The sequence below is a fragment of the Amblyomma maculatum genome, chromosome 1 (assembly GCF_055883805.1).
Source record: "Amblyomma maculatum isolate TAMU_Amacu chromosome 1, ASM5588380v1, whole genome shotgun sequence".
In the NCBI taxonomy this organism is placed as follows: Eukaryota; Metazoa; Arthropoda; class Arachnida; order Ixodida; family Ixodidae; genus Amblyomma; species Amblyomma maculatum.
Genome location: NC_139344.1, coordinates 391,135,917 through 391,149,868, shown reverse-complemented (window position 1 = coordinate 391,149,868; position 13,952 = coordinate 391,135,917). Strand labels below are relative to the sequence as shown.

At 42.4% G+C, this 13,952-nt stretch overlaps 1 protein-coding gene across 1 annotated transcript in view; it reads right to left on the bottom strand.

The window, feature by feature from the left end:
• Positions 1-2,601: 2,601 nt before the first annotated feature.
• Positions 2,602-13,952, bottom strand: part of LOC146208537 (NAD(P) transhydrogenase, mitochondrial-like) — a 33,355-nt gene continuing 22,004 nt past the window's right edge. The window contains exons 11-16 of the mRNA XM_084594543.1: positions 13,599-13,844; positions 13,266-13,454; positions 11,268-11,419; positions 6,968-7,232; positions 4,680-4,891; positions 2,602-3,162 (exon numbers count right to left, since the gene is read on the bottom strand). Coding sequence (XP_084450669.1) covers positions 3,013-3,162; positions 4,680-4,891; positions 6,968-7,232; positions 11,268-11,419; positions 13,266-13,454; positions 13,599-13,844 — 1,214 coding nt within the window. The 3' untranslated portion in view covers positions 2,602-3,012. The remainder of the gene's footprint in view (positions 3,163-4,679; positions 4,892-6,967; positions 7,233-11,267; positions 11,420-13,265; positions 13,455-13,598; positions 13,845-13,952) is intronic.

Genomic DNA, 13,952 nt, shown 5'->3' with positions numbered 1-13,952 from the left:
ATCAATTCTATATTATAATTACATACCTATTGCTACATTAATTCTTATAATGAAACTATTTCTAAAACCAGTTTGGATAGGAGTTATATCAATCATTCAGAACCCCAGTAACGGCCTTCACGTGACACGGATAGCATACAAGACCTTTGAAGCATGTTGTACGAGTTATTGCCCGTTCTTGCAGATATATTTAATTTATGCTTTACAACCGGTACATTTCCTGATAAAATGCAAATAGCCCAAGTATTTGTTCTGTATAGACGAGACCACAATAATGTAGGAAATTACAGACTATATATACTCCCAGTCTTCTCGAAACCTTTTGAAAAAATTCTAGATACAAAGTTGTCAGACTTCATTTATTCAAATCAATTTGGGTTTCGTAAAGATAAATCTGCAGAGTTATCTCTACTCGAACAAAAGGAGCATATTAACACAGTTTGAAAAGAAAGCTTTTGTTATAGGTCTCTTTGTGGACTTCTCAAATGCATTTGATTTAGTGAAACACAATGTACTTTTAAAGAACTTAGAATGTTATGGTATTTGTGGACAGGCTCAAATGCTTCTGAAATCATATCTATCACACAGAAAACTGGCCGTTTACATTGACAATACAGAATCAGAACTAAAGCTTATTACTTCTGGTGCACCACAGGACAGTATACTAGGGCCATTACTCTTTAAATGCATCTCAATGATATTTCAAACATTAACTCCCAATGTAGGATTTATTATCTATGGCAATGACACCAGCATCTTATTTACTGGAAATAATCTTAATCTCCTTGTTACGGAATGCAATGACATCATGAGTGAGTGACAAAAATGGTCAGAATTTAAATGTATGCGTATAAATGACAAGACACAGGCTGTTATACTATTTCATCCCAAGAACTAAGTGCTCCCTTTCTCCATTGAGATTAAATTTAAAACGTATAGAATTGCTTGAACAATTTACCTGCTTAAGCATTGTTTCCTCCTTAAATATGGTCCAACATGTGGACCATATTTCAACAAAACTGTTCAAATAAGTGGATTCATGAGTAGATTAGGATACATTATTCCAAGACCAATGAAGTTGTTTCTTTACAATTCCCTCTTCCACTCCTATTTCAACTATAGCCATGTGTTGTGGAGCACAGCTGCCGTTAACTGCCTTCAGCTTATCTACATCCTTCAAAAAAAATTCCTTCGTCGCATTCACAATGTCCGCTGGCATTCACCATGTGCAGGTCTTTCACTACAAAGTGGTGCGCTAAAGGTCCAAAACCTATACAAATATCGCTTGAGTGCCCGTTAACTAGAAGCAGGTAGAAATGTAAATTATATAGGCAACCTTGCAGAATTGCATGCCCGATATAAAGGAGACACAACAAGGCATGTAAAGACTTGGGTGGTGCCGACCCCTTGAATAAATTCAGGTAGAAAACGCCTGAAATTCACTCTTCCTTACCTTTTAATAACTATGAATATAATAATTCTGATTTGTTCAGTTCACCAAACAAGTCCTTGCGTGCTATGTACGTTAATATGTAGAATTTTCTATCTCCTATTTCTTTTTGCTCCAGTGCACAATTGTATACCTGTTTATTAAGCCGTGCAATCACCATTATTTTATAAGCTTGCTGCAAGCCGCTGCCAAATGAAAGGGGGCTGCGGGTGTGTCAAGCTGTATCTGATAGTTTTTTCTGCGTCTCTGCTGTCTGTAACTTTACAAAACAGAAATAAATGAATTTGAATTAGACATACCCGCTATCAGCACCAGGTGAAACAGGAACATAAAAACATCAGGTGCTGGAGAATTAAGTGTGGGCTATCAAATATCGGAAGTAGTATTGCCGTTTACAAAGCAAATATCAAGAATGCACTTAAGTTTTCTGTGATGCCATATTCGCTTTTCAGGCTTTCTTCGGAAGCATGTGTATATGCGTTAGTATTGTATAATATATGCAATTGTAGAGTTGGTTCAGGTTATTGTGCTACATGTGATGTGCCATCGGCATTATTTCCTTGGCTGAAGTTGAAGTTTGTGGACGTGCTTGAAAGCAGAAAAAATTGTGGTTTAGCTCTGGATAACCCTAGTTGAATTGTGAAAGCAACGGTGGAAGCTTCTTTTGCCAGCTACATTATTCCCCTACCATGCCCTATCAGTGTAAGGTGCTACATTATTGGGGACACTTAAGCTCATCCTTTAAGGGTATGCCGCAAGAGCGTAAGCTACCAGCCCACATATAAAGTCGCGCTTCAACCAAGCCGTAAGGACGTGCCTGCGTGTCGTAGGGGTAAAGAGAATGCAAACGGTTCTGGCAGGCTGATTCTGATATCACCCTCCATATGAAAGGAGCGACCAGAGCTGGCAGCTCCTGCCCGTGGTATAAGGGTAGTAATGTCAATTCAAATGGCATGGCAGGATTTTTTTATGAGGAGACAGTAGCTACGCCTCTTCACGGCGTAGCTGCGACCACCCGATGTCTCGCTTTGGCTGTTGTAGTATTGCTTTCGCAATAAAATCAGTTAAAGTCATTCCCCCATACATTTGTACAGCTTTGGTATGATCCCGAAAAATATGCTAGCCCAATGATAACGACAAGGGAGTGCACAGATATTTCATTCTTTATTCCATCGCCGCATTCAATATCGCAAATCCACCATAACTCGCTGCTTATATAGTGAGCAGATTAAATCATAACAATGACCAGTCATATGAAGTCAATCGACATCACAACTCCAAGCTCGTTTCTGACTGATACTTCCCTGAGCAAATGGAAGTTTCTTATAAAAACTCTATATAGTGTATAAAGTATCCATGGAAGAAAAAAAAGATGACATCAAAAATAGCTCAACAAATGCAGTGGTCACGTCCCAATTTTGTTTCTTCGGTATGTCGCATGCATATTGCAATGGCACGATTGAATTTTCAACAGCATGCTGATGGCACCTCAGGGGAAGAAAATAAAAAAATAAAGATGAAATTCTGCCTTTTAAAGGCACTGACATAAGCCTAAGTCCCCATCAGGACTGGAACGATGCTTGAACTTTCTGCAGGAGAGCATCACACGTCTTCTTTGCATCACCAAGAAGCATGTTTGTATTTTTCTTGTAGAAGACTGGGTTATCGACAGCAGCATAGCCTACACCCAAACTTCTCTTCATAACAATGACCTAAAAGAAAACAGAAAAAGATAACACGAGAAGTTTTGAAGAAATTTTCGTTATAAGCGAACTGACTGACGCTATCATTTTCAGGCATAGTAAACAAGCTTTCACTGACCATATATAGCAAACCAATTATTGCATGCCCACCATACAATGCCACAAGACACTACGAGACTGTTGCACTAACGGCGGGGCACGTTGCTGGGCTAGTTGATTTCCGTCAATTTTTTTTTTTTTTGCATCATAAAACCAGTGTTTGCAGATGATGACACACATGCACACTACTGCAATGAACATTCACCTTTGACATGTTTTTACATTAACGGACTGTTATGTAAGGACTGCAAAAAGTTGCCCACAAGGCTTGGAGGCCAAAGGTGATGATAGGGTCAGCTTCCCTTACGCACTGCTAACACAATGAGTGTGCTCTCTCTTGCAGGGTATACATTCCTTACGTTACCATGAAATCCAAAGCACATTTTTTGATTACAATTATGAGCTCAGTATAAGTGACAGAGTTTACAATGAAAAAAAAAGAAGAAAAGAAAGCTATGTATAATAAGCACACTGAAAACTGCTACTTTGTCCTTAAAACTATGCTTCCCTGAAAACTTTTCTTTATTTATATCCTCACATTCACAAGGGTTTATTGTACTATTACTACAGTTGAACCTCATTATAACAAAGTAATATGGGGCGCGAAATTTTTAATATCCGATATTTGTTATAAAAGTGCGCGGCCAAATTCCTGTAAATAAGTTTGCTAATAAAGCTAAGCGAAATATGCACTATTATGGACAATACAAAGTTGCAAAAATGCGCAATTTTTCATTAAAAGCTTCGTGTAAACATGAAATCTCTCCTTTCGTTCTGTGTTGGAGGGCAAAAACGAATACTAAGAAGGGTTCTTGCCTCCGCGCACACTTTGCACGACGGAGCTAATGCGCCCTGCTCACGCCATGACAAGGCAATGGTGATGACATGCCAACCACATGCCTGTCGGCCATTGCACGGTCAGACTCGAGCAGCGGCGGCAGCGACGCTAGAGTTCGGCCATGGCCGGCCATGACCTCCGACATCATCGTGCTCAGAGGTGTGATCTAGGAGGCCATAGGCCGTTGTTGGTGCTAGTTTTTATCGCTGCCATTAAATAATGCGGCACGCAAACGCGCAGGTGATTTAAACATTTCTGCGGCAGCCAATTTTATTGATTAAATTTTTTTTTTCTTGATGTTTTTTCCAGCTCCTTTATGCATTTTTCGCCGTTTTAGTAAAAGAACTGCTTCATTATAACCGATATAGAGTCAAATTTTGAAATTTTTGTTTCGTTATACAGAAAGAACTCCTATGAAAATAAACCATAAACCAACCAAACTTTGATATCAGTTCGTTTTATCCGATAATTCATTATGTCCATGTTCGTCATAGCAAGGTTCGACTGTACTGATAGACTGCATATTCTGCTACATATGCTATAGCGCATGCATAAAGGCTTGCGGCAGGGTGTACTCTGTGCACCTTACCTTCTTAGAGTTCCAGACCTTCAGGACAGGCATGCCAGCAATTATGGAGTTTGGGTCCTCCTCTGCTGCAGAGTTGACAGTGTCATTGGCGCCAATGACCAAGACAAGGTCAGTTTTGGAGAAATCGTCATTGATCTCGTCCATTTCTAAGACAATGTCATAGGGAATGCCAGCTTCAGCGAGCAGAACGTTGAGCTGGCCCGGCATACGGCCTGCAATAACGAAGCCCATACAGAATTAAACAATGTTAGCATGCAAATAGAGTAGAGATGTTTTTGGTTTGTTTTCTCAACATATACATATTTTGTATGCAGTGCCGACAGTGCATGAAGTTTGCAAAGCACACACGTTTAAATATACAAACTTCTCTCTTCCTCTCTCTAAATTTTGTGACACACAGTTACTCTTCATCCTTATCATACGAAGGCTAGTTTGGTAATTACTTTGCATCCTTAATGTCATAGAGACAATCGCTGAGGCAATGGATGAGACCCCAGAGTTCTAAATGCAGGTCACTTTGGCAAGTAAAGCATTTCGTAGTCTGCAGCAAGTATGAAGAGTGTTTGAAGTGACTCAGCTATATAGAGCGAGAAGAACACAGTACAAAATAAGATGATATTCTTTCCCAGGAATAAAACACGACTGCAGTGGATGATCGATTTTACGGATCCTATTTATGTTGAACTCGTGTGATATTTTGTGCATGGCATTATATGATATGCAATATACGAGGTTTAATGTATAAATGTGATGCATAGGCTATAAGCAAGGCTGTAGCTGAGGACTTTGGATTAATTTAGACCACATAGCGTTTTGCAATATGTGCTGACATCGCAGTGCACATCCACCAAATGGCCGTTGTTGCCTGGATGCATTCTCGTGACCTTGTATCAACAACTAAATGCTAAAGGTATCGAATCACTGTGGCTGGCCACATAAATAGCCAGGACAGTAGGTTTGGCATGTTGGTGTTACATTTGTGACAGAACAGTATTGTTTATGCACTATTCTGGTTTGGTTTGTGGGGTTGTAGTCCCAAAGCAACTCAGGCTGAGAGCTGCCTTAGTGGAGGGCTCCAAAAATTTCAACCACCTGAGGTTCTTTAACATGCACGGATATCGCAGTGTACACGGGCACCTCGCTTTTCGCCTTCATCAAAAAGTGGCCGCCGAGGCCGGGATTCGATCCCGCATCCTTGGGCACAGTAGCTGAGTGCCCTAACTACTGCGCCATGTCGGCGGGGTAGTTTCTGCACTATTCTGTCACAGATAAATAGGCCAGGAATAAAATGGTTCCAGCCTGTATTTCTTTCCAGCTAGCCAATCCCGATGGGAATTGGAATACATTCTAAAGGACAAGGAGTACATCACGTGTCGAATGTGTAGCTTTAGCTTCCTGCTACTGCTTCCTACCACTGTTAAAGCCGCAACAGTTGGCAAAAAGTTCTGTCAGGAACATATATTTTTGCCTCATATTCACTACTATTTCAGTGATGATGCACCCAACTTAAGCAAGGAGGTTCGGCGTTAAGCGTTCATGGATTGTTCTTTAGAAAGAGATTTACCAGAACAGTATGATGGTTTGCCCTTTGAAGTGTCACTGCAACCAAGTGCTACTTTGCATTACCACAAGTTCAGGGGATTCAAGCAAGTTTCAGCAATATCTATGTCAAATTTATGTGCAAGCGTAGACATATTAAATGGACACTAAAGAAAACTGAATAAAATTATTGTTCTAAATAAAGAGGAATTCTTTACTAAAGATTGCAGCGCAGTAGTAACATGGATGCAACAAGGACGGAAACTCGTCCGCGTTACTACTGCGCTGCAATCTGCAGTATGCAAGACAAACTAGCCAGCCGCTATGTTTTAAAAGCAAGAATCCTTTGGCTCTTTCTGGTGTCAGGAGCCAAAAAGCATGTATGGCTGGTAGAATTGAGTTTAAAATTTTTCCTACCATTTATTTGAATTAAAGCCATGATGTTTACATTGGAAAAAAAAAAAAAAAAACACTTGCCATCATATCTTGGAGCAAACAGCAGTGTAGCATAGCCATTGAAATATGAACTCAAAGACTCGTGTCACCGCACACGGTGTACCTACGAAATAGGCCAGTGATAGAGACAAATCTGCTTCTAGATTATGAAAGCTTCATTATCAATGAGAGTGGTCTCTTTGCAATTAGAGTGCAGCATCCTATAAAAACAGGCCAATTTCACTTCCTTCTCAGAGACCCTTTGAAAATGATTTAGGCCTAGTATTTCAGGAGGAAATCCTCTTGGGCCTCACCGGCGACGGGATGAATGCCGAAGCGCACATTCTTGCCAGCTGCTTGCAGTGTCTTGACCATCTCGGCCAGTGGGTATTGTGCCTTGGCTACGCAGAGGCCGTAGCCAGGGGTTATGATGATATCCTTGGCATCGCGGATCATGGACACAGCCTCATCAACGTTGCACTCTGTGTGGGTGCCTGTGATAGCCATTGGCTTGCCCCCACCGGTGCTTGAGGTGCCGTAGCCACCGAGAATCACGTTCGGAAGCGATCGGTTCATGGCCTGCGCAGTAAGATAGGAAAGGCCAAGCAGATGCTGATGATGCCTTGCAAAATGGCAAGTTAATTTGACTTGTTAGTTTACCTTACAGATGTATGAAAAAAGTTACAGTGCTGCTCCAACAAAAATATATAGTGCAGATTGTATCCAATTATCAGACAGGGTTTCCACATGCCTTCACTGCAAGCAAAACAAAACTACAAAGAGCACCAAATATTAAGGGGTGAGCTAACAGCACGTTTTCAATAGAGAATCAAATACAAATAGTGCAGCTATGCTACCGAATCAAATAGAAACGGTGCAGCTGAATACAAACTCAAGTAAAAAAAAAAAAAAAAACTCAATCAAACATTTATATGAATATTTGCTTTACTTCTGGTGTGCAAGAAAAAAAACCGCAAAGAGCTAGTGCTGGCGCTATAGCACACATTACAACTTATGGAGTTACAGGTGTCAAAAGGTACAACAGCCAACTCCAGTAGCAGTACGCAACAAACAGGAAGTTGATCCTGGATACATGAAACTGAAAAATATGCCAACATATCTGCTTATTTGTGAACCAAAAGCAAGAAGACAGTGCACCAGCGGTAGCTTCTTGAAGCATCGCGCCATTTACAGACGTAGAGGCGATGCATGCACTGTTTGCAGTGGGTTTGCGAGGACAAGCGTTTTTCACACCGAAACCACACTGGGAGGTTTGCTGGCAATCTTCGACCTTCACACGATGAAAAAATCAGGCCACAGCCTCCTCTGGCAGTGGTATGAAGATATGATCATGCGTCCACAGTGCGGCCATGTGACCATAGAATGCGCAAATAAAGATGGAGATGGTTGTACAAGTTTCGACATGTCCGAAATTTCAGTCACGATCATGCATCGACTCTGGTATGTGTGAATCGGTACCTTGCAATTCTGGAATGTGTGAATGGTTACAAAAGTTCCAGTGTAAAAAAATATCTATCAACAACTTTTGCATTCAAAATCAACAGCACATAAACAATCATATGGTAAGGGCTTGAAATCTGTTGTGCTTAGTGCAGTTTTGCTTGCTGATTGAACTTTGCCAAGAGCAAGTTTGAACTAATTTTTATTCTTTTTTAAATTATATTTTTCAGTTGCCTGGCTGAATTTCCCAAACAAATTCTTTGTGCCTATGCTTTTGAGCTCTAAACAAACTGCCTTTTTCTCCTCTACTACAATTTTAACACAAGCTACCATATATGCTTGTGTAAAGTCCGCGCTGTGGTACACCCCTGAGATAGGGCTGGCGTTTTTTAGTTGTAACTGCACTAAATGAACACTCTTCAGTTGTGTAAACGTAGCACACCCAGCTTGCAACCAAAAAGGCAGTGGTCAGATTCCTGCTCGACCATTCTTTTCTCTTTTCTACAAGGGTGTTTTTCTTTCTCGGAAGGCGTCTTGCAAGGTTGATTGAATGGCATCACCACTGTGCTGATGACCAATCTGGGAATTTTGTTGCGACCCTAGGGTTTTCAGTAAATGTGCTTTCTGATGATATCACTTTGGAGGGGCGAACAGGTGTGCAAACGGCCACATGTGTTGATGCTTTTCTGCAGAATACTGCACACCCTTTGCTCACTCCGTGGAACTGAAAACTTTCCTCCACAAAAATAGGAGGCTTAATACGGATGTGAATGGACTATAGTGTGGCACTGCATCTTCTTTCTTGCACAGACCGAGAGTGAAGAGTGAAAGCTTGCAGGCACGGCGATGGAGTGGGTCCCGTTCTTAAAACATTCGTGAAAGAAAACAACAGCACTTCTTCATGGCAATTATTCAATAACCTGTACAAACAGCTTTAAGGGGAGACACTGGTCTTAAAATGAAAATTTTTATTTTTAGAGATATAATAACGAAATTGGGTGTGTATATGTATTTCTTCCTCCTGTTTTCAGAAATGTAATTAGTTTTACTCTATCTCAATTAGTTCTAATGTTATTGGGAAATAACCAAAGCCTAATTTGGTAATTTCTTACGGGTCGTTAGGACAGTTTCCCTCAATATTTCTCGTTCCAATTAAAATGTAGTTGTAGCCAAAGACCTGCCATGTGGAGCTATGCTATTTATATTATCATTGATGTACATCACAGTATAAAAATATTCAATTATGTAGATGCCCCACAATTCGAAAATATAATTAGCTGACATTATTGTTCAATAAATTTGATATGTTCAACTTAGCAATATAAAAATAGCATAGCTCCACAGTTCAAACCTTTCTGAATTCAACGGTATAAGATTTATTAAAATTGCACCACAAAAACCCAATGAAAAGTTCCGTAAGGCTAGTCATGTCACCAAAAAACATGAAGCTGAGAAAAACTCATTTGAAGTTTTGACACTGAGTGCAGAAAATATTGGGAAGAATCTTCGACAACGGATGTTACTCAGATGTTCCCTATCAGTTTCCCTATAAAACAAAACAAAAAGTGTCTTATTCCATCCAAGGAAACATTTAAAAAAAAAATGTCGAATGTGTAAGTGTGATGAAATTATAGAGGTTACTTTCGAGAAATTAGGGGTTGACTTTTTTATTTTTTTATTATTTTTTTTTTTTTGAGGTGAAAGTGAGGACCGGGGCCAAGGAGACGAGAGCTCCACCAGGCAAACAGTTGGGGAAGAGAACTGCTTCGCTTATTCTTGGGGAAGAGAACTGCTTCTGTTCGAAATCGCAGTTTTCGCAGACAAGCAGAAGCTTTACAGCAAGGCCGTACTCCTTATCTGTTGCCCTGCTCAAACGCAGACTTCCTGCGCCGCAGGTTCCGCACTTCGCTTGCGCGAAAAAATTGTTCAAAACCTTCAAGTCCACAATCACGAACTGGGTACCGGCATCAGCTGTCTGGTAATCCGCACTGACGCCAAGAAGGTCAAACTTGCGCTGGTTTGCAGACTTTTCCGACAGAACGGACTTTGCTTGCGCCGATCGCTCAACACGCTGCGCCTGCTCGGTCGACGAATAGTACACAGCATCAACACGAAGTGTACCACGATCCGAGATACGATTCGTGCTGCAACTTGGTCCCGCGGTGTCGTCATCGGGCAGCGTGCTTGATGTACCCGGCGGATCCAACGAGTCCGGCACTGCAGGCCCCGGCGACGCACTGGTGGCCGCTGCCTGCTGTTTTTTGTTCCACGGACGTTTCTTCCGGCTTCCAAAAGCTCGTTGCGTGCTCGGTTTCAATCGACTGTCTCCCGGCATCTCGATCGCAAAGAGAAACTCCCGGCACAAGGCGGAAACACGGCGTGTAGAGAAACACGAGCGCAGAAACAGACGCGCACGAAGCGACAGCCACAGCGGCGAACGCAACAGAAAGAAAAAAAAAATGACGTAGACGGTCACACCAGCCAATGGGAGGCGCAGAACGGCGCGCGCGGGAAGCGCGCCGCGTGCGAGCCAATCAGCGACCCGAAAACGGCCTTCGGGAAACCGGCCCGAACCGCCGCTCGGCTTGAGCGACGCCATTTTGAGATAGCTCAAATTGCGCACAAAGAAACCAGCTTCAAAACAAGCCCAAGATGGCGGCGATCGGCCGGCTGCAACGCCGGCGGCGCGCGCGGGAAGTTCGAACAAAGTCTCTCTTTTCGGGGCCATTTCGTCGCTGCCGTGGTGTTTTGAAAGCCGATTTTATCGAATTTCCCGACCGAATTCAGCGTTATTAATTTTACTGTAGATGCTCGAAAGGACAAACCTTCCGAAAATGAGTTTTTCCCAAAATCGACTTTTTGACCATTTTCGACCGTTTTAAGACCCGCGTCTCCCCTTAAACAACTGAAAACACACTACGTAATTCACTCAACAAGTCGAGTTAAAGGTAAGTGATTCGTTATGCATAAATTCCATAAGCTGCATACACATTCTCTGCCATATCATCAGTTTCTCCCATCCAGCACAGTGGTATTGACAGCAAAACACAATTTACATGCAAATCTGGACTGCAGCCACGTATATACTACAAGCAAAGCAGTATGTTGCAAATTTCTTGTGGGCAAGAGAGAGTGGTATGCTAATGAGCCAACCTTGCACATGATGTAAGAGAGGATGGCACCAGATGAGCCAATAAGAGCGCCAACGATCGTCATGAGGTTGTTGTTAAGCATAAAACCCTCTGCACACAGGGCCCAGCCAGAGTAGCTGTTCAGCACGGTGATCACCACGGGCATGTCCGCACCTGGAAGACAACATGTACACAGCACAATGTTATCAAATCTCTTTGAAAGAAAAAAAGTACTACACTGTCATGCCAAGGGATGCAGCACGAGCCTCAGTATTCAGGCTAAAATAGTGGGAACACCAAGATTTCTATGTCATTTTTTTTTTCCCAACTAAAAACTGCACGGGGACAAGGAATTCTTTTTAGAACATGAGAAGATATGCACTAATGTAATTTAAATAATTTACTAGAGCGCTTTGTTAATTCATTTTCAGTTTCAACCCGTATACACATGCAGCGTTTAGAACATGATGCTCTGCTTGGAAGCTTTATCGTAACTGCTGCAGCGACTACTGTGTAAGCAAACTTCGCATCACTGTCACAACCAACTGCCTCTCTATCATAAAAGGCACCATTTGAGATTTAAACAGAGTCTGGTTTGGTTTATGAGGTTTAACATCCCAAAGCGACTTTGGCTATGAGAGAGGCCACAGTGGAAGCCTCCGGAATTTTCGACCAATGAGGATTCTTCACTGTGCACTGACATAGCAAATCACAGTACACGAAATGTGCACTTTTTGCTGCTTCGAAACGCTGCTGCCGCGGCCAGGATTGAGCCCGTGTCCTCGAGATCAGCAGTCTAGTGCCCCAACCACCGAGCCACCTTGGCAGGGCTATAACAGAGTTAATCTGACTATTCTAGACTAGTTTGAATATTTTCCCCTCACTGTCACCACACAGGTTAATGGTAAGCTTTTCAATTGCCACTGGGGCAGCCTATGAAGAAGAGTGCATGAGCCAAGCCACATGATCATATTCACTGCGGTTTAGGTTTTGCCACCACTAGTGCAGGCACAATGAAGGGACATGGGCTTAGGGGTGGGGGTGCAGTCGGAAGCATTCGCTTGTTGCCGTGGGTGCTCGCTTGTAGTCGTTATGGCCATCATTGCCAGTGAAACAGATTCTGTTCTTGGTTTTTTTGCCTTTTCAGCATGCCCTCTTACAAGTCGCACAGCAGGTGACATGAGGTGGTGCGAACATGGAAGCATGTCTTTCTCTCTAGTACAATCTAATAGTATTACTTCTCACGAATGGAATACCGCAAGGTTCGCACTTTTATAAGGTGATTTTTCGTAGAAAATGTTTTGGTTTTACGTTCACAGATGATTTAAGTTTCACAAGATGATTCTTCAAGCCATTTTGCGGAATCCCGCGGAGTCCAAAAGTTGGTCAGTGAATAGACACTTTGCAATCACCCAGCTTTCACAACAACTGCAAAGATGCCATGGGCAGTAACTTGTTGCTAAATAGTGGCTGCACATAGTAGGTGTTTCAAGAACAGTGAAATCTCCGTTACAGAATCCCGCTTAATGAGTTTTTCACCACTCTTCTTTTCATACCCAGGACCATCCCCTCATTTTTGAGGTGAGAATTAATATACTTTGTTTTATTTTAGTACACTGTCCCTCAGTTTCACACCACTTGTGTTGCAGTTCACAGTGCTGACCTTAGCAACATGCCGATATGCTGTGTGCCCAGAACATTTTGACATGTCTATATTTTTACAAAATCTTTGTTACATTCAGTGAAGTTGTCCTTTGTGGGTTTGTTATGAGTGGTATGCCCGGCCCCTACAAGTTTCAGAAGGGCTTGCTTCTGGATACTGAGGAAGAAAAGGTCGAGTGCAAGGTGACGAATTATTTCTAAGTGCTGCAATATAGGTAAGTCCTGTATCTAGTGTGTTTTCTTCACAACATTTTGGAGCCCGTTTTGAATAACATGATTTTTGGACAACACGCTTTAGTTATTTGATGCCGCAAAAATCATATCAACAAGATTCCACTGTACAAGGAGAGTTCTGTACCTCCGATAGCTGACGTGAGTGTGAATCCCATAAGCGTCGAGAGGGCAGCCGTGGTTCCGAGGCAGCCCAGGCCAGCAGTGAGGCTATCATCCATGAAGTAGTAGGCCATAGCCCCAATGTTGGTTGCCAGAAGAGCACTGTTGAGAGCATGACGACCAGGCAGCAGAAGTGGCGCAGAGTTCAGCAGCCCTGCATGTGGAAATCACTCATTAGTCTATGCATGTTCATAGGAAACAGCACCTAACTGACAGAATTATCAAATAAGAGGGACCTTTTGAAAGTAAACTAGAGGTTGCCATAGGCAACCAGCAACCTACTTTTAATTCTACATACCCTGAAGTTTTCCATATGCGACCAGTGACCCACTGAAGGTGACACCGCCAATATAGGTGCCAAGGAAGAGAGCAGTCTTGATGACATTTGCTGCCTCGTCCGTGGCAAAGGTAGGGTAATCCACCATGTATGTTGCCAGGCATGTCAGCACGGCAGCCAGCCCAACCAGGCTGTGGAATGCGGCCACCAGCTGCGGGAGGTCAGTGATCTCAATCTTCTTGGCCACAAGCAGACCAATGCCTGCACCTGTTGTTGATGGACGGGGAAAGGAAAATGATAAGGTGGGGTTAGTGCCTGCTAACCTGAGAGACTTGCTCAAACAGACATAATGCTCGAGTAAGAGATGATACACCC